At 33.6% G+C, this 9,110-nt stretch overlaps 1 protein-coding gene across 2 annotated transcripts in view; it reads left to right on the forward strand.

The window, feature by feature from the left end:
• The window catches only part of ANKRD13C (ankyrin repeat domain 13C), a 52,620-nt gene that overhangs the window by 6,969 nt on the left and 36,541 nt on the right, over positions 1–9,110 (forward strand). For both annotated transcript variants that reach the window (XM_023509894.1, XM_023509896.1), the window contains exons 2-4: positions 1,552–1,656; positions 6,971–7,056; positions 8,581–8,626. In XM_023509894.1, the coding sequence (XP_023365662.1) occupies positions 1,552–1,656; positions 6,971–7,056; positions 8,581–8,626 (237 nt within the window). The remainder of the gene's footprint in view (positions 1–1,551; positions 1,657–6,970; positions 7,057–8,580; positions 8,627–9,110) is intronic.

The raw sequence follows: 9,110 nt of genomic DNA on the forward strand, positions 1-9,110 counted from the left end.
TTTTTTTTTTTTTTTGAGACAGAGTCTCACTCTATTGCTCAGGCTTGAGTGCTGTTGCACTGTGTCTCACAGCAACATCAAATCTTGGGCACAAGCAATCCTCTTACTGTACCTTCCCAGGTAGCTGGGATTATAGGTGCCTGCCATAATGCCTGCCTGTTTTTAGAGATGGGGTCTTGCTCTTACTCAGGCTGGTCTCAAACTCCTGAGCTCAAGCAATCCACCTGCCTTGGCCTTCCAGAGTGCTAGGAGTACAGGTGTGAGCCACTGTGAATGGTCCCGTTATTCTTTTTGATGCTAAATTTTCCAGACTTGGCTAGTTGCTGACCATTCAGGCTGACTCCTCTTTTTGATATGACTCTATTCTTTAAAAATAGCTATATATTACTTCAGTAATATACATGTGACATAAGTCTCTTACTACCACCGTATGGGCATTCATTTTGTTTTCAGTATAATTGCCAATACAAACAACACTAAAATGAACATTCCTGTTTATATATTATTATATACTATTAGCAGACTTAAACACCTGTGTGGAATTTCCATTTACTAAAGTTCCCTACTGTTATTTGTGTTTCTTCTATCACTAGGAATGGTGCTAACGTAGTGCCATTCTTCTTCCACCTTAGTCTACCCTCATGATGCCGTCACAACACCGTTAGTTCCTTCAGAGCACTTACCATTATCTGACATTAATTTTTCCTTTTATATATAAATTTATTTATTGTTTTCCAACATAGGATAAAAGCTCTCTCATCTAAGAAGACCTTATTGTTTTTCTTCAGTGCTTAAAAACAGTACCAGGTGGTTAGAAATGGTATAAAACAGTCTTTTGGTAAATATTTGCTAAATGATTGATTGAACGAATGAATGGCTATCATACCGAAATTTCCCGTAACCTCAGTTTTAATTTATTTCCTATTAATATACTTTTTTATTTTTAATATTTAAAAAAGTTTTTTCAACCTGTAGAAATAATCTGTACCTAGTTTTGATTATGTGAAAAACAGAGGTGTCATAAGCAGAATTTTGCCCTCTTTTGGGATGTTTTGTCCAATCACAAGAATTATAAAATTTAAAAATTAAGGATTTATGGAAACATTATTGATCCTTTTTGGAAACACATTATTTTTTTTCTTGAAATAGTGGACGTTCTATTTGACATTTAAGGCATACAAATCCTATCAGGGGTCTTATTAGATACTAGATATTTGGGTGTAAATTACTCCTAAGGTTCTTAGGTTGTCTTTTAGAGTATGGAAACATTCTCAAAACACTCTTGGGAAAAATTATAGGGAATATAATACTTTTTGTGCAGAAAGTTCCAGTTTGTTTTTAGGTAGCAAAGTGGTTACTTATGGAATCTAGGAATGTGAAATAACTTAGTGTTTAAATATATAGGAACTCTTAAATTACTTAATTTGACATAGTACATTATTCATAGATTTATTTACATTAACCTGATATATTAAACTTTTATATGAAATTTATATTTAGAGATTCTAAAAATTATATGGCATTTGATATTATTACCACTTTATATTGCAGAATGTGCCCATTTACTTTTGGCTCACAATGCTCCAGTAAAGGTGAAAAATGCTCAGGGATGGAGCCCTCTGGCGGAAGCCATCAGCTATGGAGATAGACAGATGAGTAAGCAATACGAATTCCTGTTGTTGATGTATATTCTAAAAATATAAAGTGATGAATCTGAAATGTTTTTCTTTAGTGTAAATTTCCATATGATGAACTTTTCCAGTTATGTGTAGATGTATATGAATTATTCATGAATTAGGAACTTGAACAGTCAAGTAGTACACAGAAAGAATTGAGGAGCTGGGTTTCAGTATATGTTTACTATTTGTTCTCCTTTTGCAGCATTCTGCCTTACTGGTATTCCAGAATAAAGGATTTTTTTTTTTAAGTTGTGACCTGTCCGTCCCTTCTAGCAACTGCTTAATTATATGGACTATTACTTGGAACTAAAAATAATAATGGTGTCTTAACAGTTATCTGGTTTAGTTGCTGGGTATAGGCTTTGCTAGAAATGAGGAGCAAGACGTTTTATTTTGTTTTAGTCTTTAAAACAGTATTTCCAAAACATGTTACAGGGTCTTTTATAAAATACAGAGTGTTCAGTTTCTCCACTCTCCCTTATCCTACCCATAATTTTTTTTTAACTTCATGTAAAGGTCTTATTTTTATCAAGTACATATCAATAGTTGAAGGTTTTATGAAACCTAAATCTGAATGAATGGGAATATTGTCTTTAATATTATGGTTTGAGGCTGAAAAGGATCAATTAAATCTAGCTATACAGAAGGAAATTAAGTTTTATTAAAGAAATGCATGACATTAAACACTCCTGTGTTAGATAGTTCGATGTTAGAGCTAAGTTTTGGGTTCTTCTGGTCACTTTCTTATGGTTTAGTTTTATATATGTACTCCACATATTACACTTTTGTAGACTTCCTGAACTTCTTGAACAGTATTTGGGCCTAAAATTTGAGATAAAATTGTGATACATGTATTTAACAACTAAACGAATATATATATTTTTTGTTATGCATTGACAGTTGTTCCTTCTGGACAAAGATCAGGAGACTCTTATGAGAGGAAGAAGACATCCAAATCCAAGAATTATTTCTGGGAAATAAAAATGTACAAACCCAAAAGAGACTGAGAATGCATTAAAAATTGCCCCAAGCCATCTGAAGCTTTCTCTGAGTTTTTTTCTAACCACTAGAAGAGGGAAAAGGAAACTAGATGGGCTTTTGAATTTCTGACCCATAGTGAGAATTTTGTGACTTCAGGATTCTTTTATTCAAATTCAATGAATATTTACTGAACCCTTACTATAAAGCATATGTGTGTATCAAATGAGGAGAAAAAAAAAGACACATTCTCTACTGTTTAGGAATTCATAATCTATTGGGAAGGCCAATAAAATTCTCATAGAAACATTAGTTAAGAGATACTTGGCAATAAATTTTAAGGTAAAAGATTGAGGCCCATGTATTTGAGATCTAGTTATAAAGTAATTTTCTTATATGGAGATAATTAATTGGATAACTCTTATGATACATATATAGATCTTCAGATATTGATGACAATGTAAGAAAAAGAAATTTTAATAGCATATTTAGAAATATCAATATAAATATATTTATGATGTGTTAAGCATGTATATACTTTGAAATTATTTTAAGTATTGTGATTTAAATTTTGACATGCTTATATTAAATTAAAATTTTCTGAGCATAGAAAATTATATATTTTAGCCTTGGCGCCTGTAGCTCAGTGGTTAGGGTGCCAGCTATATGCACCAGGCCCGGGCCTGCTAAACAACAGTGACAACAACAACAACAAAATAGCTGGGTGTTATGGTAGGCACCTGTAGTCCCAGCTACTTGGGAGGCTGAGGTTAAGAGAATCACTTAAGCCCAAGAGTTTGAGGTTGCTGTGAACTGTGTCACCACGGCACTCTACCAAGGGCAACATAATTAGACTCTGTCTCAAAAAAAAAAAAAAAAAGAAAGAAAAGAAAATTATTTATTTTAAAAATCAATCTAAAGAATAATCTATATAAATCAAATGTTATTAGTAAAATATTTTTGGCCTATTTGTCTTTTTTTCTGATTTCTGATAATTTTGCCAATGTTCTTTTGCTTCAGAACAGTGCTAAATTAACATGTCAGAGACTATTTAGAATCATTTCACTTTAAAATTAATAAAACTTGAAGATGATATTGCTCTTCTACATTACATTGGTTGCCTGGGGAATAGTCATCAACCTCCTCCGCCAGTATCAGGGAATTATATAGATAGAACTTAAAGGTCCTTTTCCCTAATTTATCCCTCCTCCAGGGACCCTGGCTTTCCTCTGATCAAGACAGTGCTGGTTTCCTATGATGCTACGATCTAGTTCTTTGTTTCTCTAGGAGTTGCTCACAGTTTGTACAAATTTATGTTATGGTATACTTAGGGAAATTTGGGGAAGTTTGTCAGCCTTTGTCTTATTTTTGTAGCAGATAAAATGTTAGTGCGGAGAGAAAGAGACAGCACTTCATGATGGTTTGTTGCCTTACCTTGAACTGCCAGGCTTTCATTTAGATTTCAACTTTGTATATCTTCTGAGAGGTGTCTTTCCTCAACTCCTGGAGTAGGTTAAGTTCTCTTTGTCATACATTTTCAATGTGGTCAAGGAATTTACCTCAATACAATAAAAACTATATGACAGACCCACAGCTCATATCAGACTAAATTGGTAAAACCGAAAGTCTTTCCTGTAAGATCTGGAACAAGACAAGGATGCCCAATTCATTATTGTTATTCAGCATAGTACTGGAAGTTCTAGCTAGAACCATCAGGCAAGAGAAAGAAAGAAATGGCATCCAAACTGGAAAGGAAGAAATCAAACTATCCTTGTTTGCAGACAAATATGATCTTATATCTAGAAAAACTACTGAAAGACTCCACAAAAACCCTATTAGAAGTGATAGACAAATTCAGTAAAGTTATAGAGTATAAAATCAAAATCATAGCATTTCTGTATGCCAACAGTAAGTAATCTGAAAAAGAAACCCAGACAATAATACCATTTATAATAGTTACAGATGAAATAAAACACCTATAAATAAACTTAACCAAAGAAATAAGAGGTCTCTATAATGAAAACTATAAAACATGGATGAAAGAAATTAAAGAGGACACAAAAAAATGGAAAGACATTCCACATTCATGGATTGGAAAAATCAATATTGTTAAAATGTCCATATACCCAGAGCAATCTATAGATTCAAAGTAATCCTCATTAAAATAGCAATGGCATTTTTCACAAAAATAGAAAAAATAATCCTAAAATTTTTGTGGAATCACAAAAGACCCAATATAGCCAAAGACATCCTGAGCAAAAAGAACAAAACTGGAGCAATCATATTATCTGACATCAAATTATACTACAGAGCTGTAGTAACCAAAAACAGCACAGTACTGGCATAAAAACAGGTACATAGACAAATGAACAGGATAGAGAACTCAGAAAATAGCCATGCGTCTATAGTGAACATCTTTGAACTTACAAAGATGCCAAAAATATACAGTGGGAACAAGATAGTCTCTTCAAAAATGATGCTGAGACAAGTGGATATTCATATGCAGCAGTTTGAAACTAGCCCCTTACCTCTAGTCATATATAAAATCAAGTCAAAATGGATTGAAGACTTAAATCTATGACCTAAAACTATAAAACTACTAAAAGAAAACATTGGGGAAATGCTGCAGGACATTTGTCTGGGCAATGCTTTCCTGAGTATCCACCCAAAGCAAAATGGGAGTAGATCACATCAAGCAAAAAAGCTTCTGAATAGCAATGGAAACAATCAGCAAAGTGGAGAGACAGTTTGGGAAAGAATGGGAGAAAATAATGCAAACTACCTGTCTGAGAAATAGTTAAGAACTAGAATAAGTAAGGAACTCCAACAACTTACAGGAAAAAAATCAAGTGATTCAATTTAAAAAAAAGCAAAAGGCTCATAGTTGTAATCCTAGCACTCTGGGAGACTGAGGTCGGTGGATTGCTTGAGCTCAGGAGTTTGAGAAAGAGTTAGACCCACATCTCTAAAAACAGCCAGGTGTTGTGTTGGGTGCCTATAGTCCCAGCTACTTGGGAGGCTGAGGCAGGAAGATCTCTTGAACCCAAGACTTTGAGGTTGCTGTGAGCTATGATGCTACAGTACTCTACAGAGGGTGACAAAGTGAGACTCTGTCTCAAAAAAAAATTTTTTTTTAAATGAGTAAAAGGTCTAAATAGGAATTTCTCTCTCTCTCTCTCTTTTTTTTTTTATTTTTTAGAGACAGAGTCTCACTTTATCGCCCTCAGTAGAGTGCTGTGGTATCACAGCTCACAGCAACCTCCAACTCCTGGGCTTAGGCAATTCTCCTGCTTCAGGCTCCCAAGTAGCTGGGATTACAGGCACCTACCACAACGCCCGGCTATTTTTTTTGTTGCAGTTTGGCCGGGGCTGTGTTTGAACCTGCCACCCTCCGTATATGGGGCCAGTGCCCTACCCACTGAGCCACAGGCATTGCCTTAAATAGGCATTTGTCAAAAGAAGTCATATAAATGGCCAACAGGTATATGGAAAAATGATCAACATCATTAGTCATCAGAGAATGTAAATCAAAACTGCAATGAGATGTCTTCTATCTTGCTGCAGTTAAAATGGCTCTTTTATTTTTTTTATTTTCTGAGACAAGAGTCTTACTCTATCACCCTGGCTAGAGTACAGTGGTGTCATCAGAGTTCTCTGTAATCTCAAACTATTGAGTACAAGTGATGCTCCTGCCTCAGACTCCTGAGTAGCCAGGACTAGAGGCATATACCATCACACCCAGCTAATTTTACTTTTTTGTGTGTGCAGTTTTTGGCCGGGGCTGGGTTTGAACCCACCACCTCCAGCATATGGGGCCAGCGTTTTACTCCTTTGAGCCACAGGCACCGCCCCTAATTTTTCTATTTTTTATAGAGATGAGGGGTCTCTCCTGCTTAGGCTGGACTTGAACTCCTGACTTCAAGTGATCATCTCACCTCAGCCTCCCAGAGTGCTAAGATTACAGGCACTCATCACCGTACCCAGCCTAAAATGGCTCAAAAAGACAGGCAATGATAAATGTTGGCAAGGCTATGAAGATGGGAGAACCCTTGTACACTCTTGTCCTGTCTTTCCTGACTTCTGTGTCTCAGCTTCTTCTATTACATTAGAAGAGACCTTCAGTAATGTAAACAATGCTCTTTGATATTTTTGCTTTTAAAATATGTTGGTTTTATAGTTATATATATACACACATATACTCTACCTATATACATGTATTGTCTATCTATATGTATAATAAGCCGGTGATGTTTTTAATAGTATGATGAAAATTATTCTAAATTAATTATTATATTTTTTAATTTAAACTTTAGTTACCGCTCTTTTAAGGAAGCTTAAGCAGCAATCCAGGGAAAGCGTTGAAGAAAAACGGCCTCGATTATTAAAAGCCCTGAAAGAGGTAAGGTGTATTTCTTTGCTGATTTTGAACCTAAACAATAATTGTAAGTGTAGTTTTAAGCATTTTAAAAAATATATTGTCTAAATTCTCACAGATTAAGGGTCAAGAAATGATAAAAATCATGCATAAATTAAACTATAGTTAAAATTATAAAATGCTGCAATAATAATGTATAAATATAATCTTAGATTAAGATTCATTTTCAGTAAATAAGAGCTCTATAAAAAAGGAATTAAGTCATAATTAATGGCAGTTATGTGGGTCATTATGAAAGTTTTGAGATATATAAAAATCAAGAAATGTAAAATCCATGCCAGTGGAAACAAATGAAGCCCTCCCAGCAACACTGATGAGCGAGCAACTCGAAACCTCCACAGGTGAATCAGAAAGGATGCTGCTGACTGTGTTTCTTGGAAGTGAAATAAAGGACCCCAGGACCATGGCACAGTCTATCTCAAAACTTTCATAGTGAACCATTTGTTTTTTCTCATCAGTTGAATCAGAAGATTGTCTTAACAGCTAAAGCTGCTGTTGTAGTAATAAGGAACAGTTTGTATTTTCTTTATATGACAAAAATTCTTTTTATCTGCCCTACCTCCAAGTGCTAATCGCTGGGTACATTGGCCTAGAAAGGAAGAGAGGTTTGTTTTCTGTTGTTACTCTCTTCCTCTGTATTTCTGCTGCCTGAGAGAAGTGTGGGAGGAAGTAGACCTGTAATGATGATGTGATGAAAGCTGCCTTCTCTCAGTGAGGCTATTTTTCTTTTTGTTTTTTTGTTTTGGCTTTTTTGAAATCTGAAGAGATACAGAAAGAGTCAGAGAAATGTTTTACTGATGTTGTAATAATATCTTATATTAACATTCACTTTTTCATTGTTTGAAATAAGAAAGATTAACTTATTGCTCTCTTTGTAATGCTTATATTCTGGATGTATTCATTTTTGAAAGAAGTAGTAGTTCTCTTAAAAGTTATACAGTCTTTGATGTCTAGCTTCTAATTTGTGAAATAAACATTTTCCCAAAAGCTATTGCAAGATGACGTATTTCAGATTTAGTAAACTTGTGTTATCCCTTCATAGAAAAAAATTTTCTATTGCAGTAGGCCCTTTTTTTACGGTAGTATGAGACTGTGCAAATAATCATTTTGGTAGTCATTTTTAATAACTACCGAAGTACAGTTAACTGCTTTCAAAATAATACCTGTATTTATTATTTTTATTATGCTGAGAGAAATGGAATTTTTTTATATAAATTTAAATGGCTATCAGTTTCAGATACAGAGATACATATTTCCCTTTGTAGTTAAATATAGTAATGTGTGCTATTATAATGTTTTATTTTAAGTAATAACCATACATCCTTTTTTGTTCACTCAAACTCCAAACACTGAAATTAATTCTTTATTATTTGCTAATCCCAATTACATAGACTAGATATTAACAGATTTTTTTAAAGAAATGTATTAAGCAGATATAAGAGCTGTTAACTATGGTGCATTTAGTAATTATTCATATTTTTTACTCAGCTAGGTGACTTTTATCTAGAACTTCACTGGGATTTTCAAAGCTGGGGTAAGAGTGTGCTGTGTTTTACTATGAAATATATACTCACGCAGAAATGCAAGTATAAAAATCACTGTTATATAGAAATTTGTTAGCGTAACAAATTTGATACTTGCTCTAAGGAGAAAGATGCTTTTCATCTTTCAACTGTATTAGTAACTTTAATAATTCTTATTTTAAGATTGAAACTTTATTTTGTAAGTTTTTCTTTTTACAAAAAACAGGCTTAAAAATGATTATGGTTCACTGTACATAATTTTCAGAAAAGAGAAAATGATTATAGAATTATTGGACTACGGAATTTAGGGAATTTTAAAATGCAGTGAAGAATTTAGTTAACATTATTTGATCATGTACATTTTGTTATCTTTCAGTTATTTATAACTTCTAGACATTATCTTAAGATATTGCATGGTTGTACATTGTTCCAATTATTTATGAAGGGTCTTAATTTTTTTGTTTTGTTTTGTTGTTTTGTTTTTGTTTTTTTTTT

This window comes from Otolemur garnettii, unplaced genomic scaffold, assembly GCF_000181295.1.
Source record: "Otolemur garnettii isolate 467f Iridium unplaced genomic scaffold, OtoGar3 scaffold00010, whole genome shotgun sequence".
NCBI classification, from domain to species: domain Eukaryota; kingdom Metazoa; phylum Chordata; class Mammalia; order Primates; family Galagidae; genus Otolemur; species Otolemur garnettii.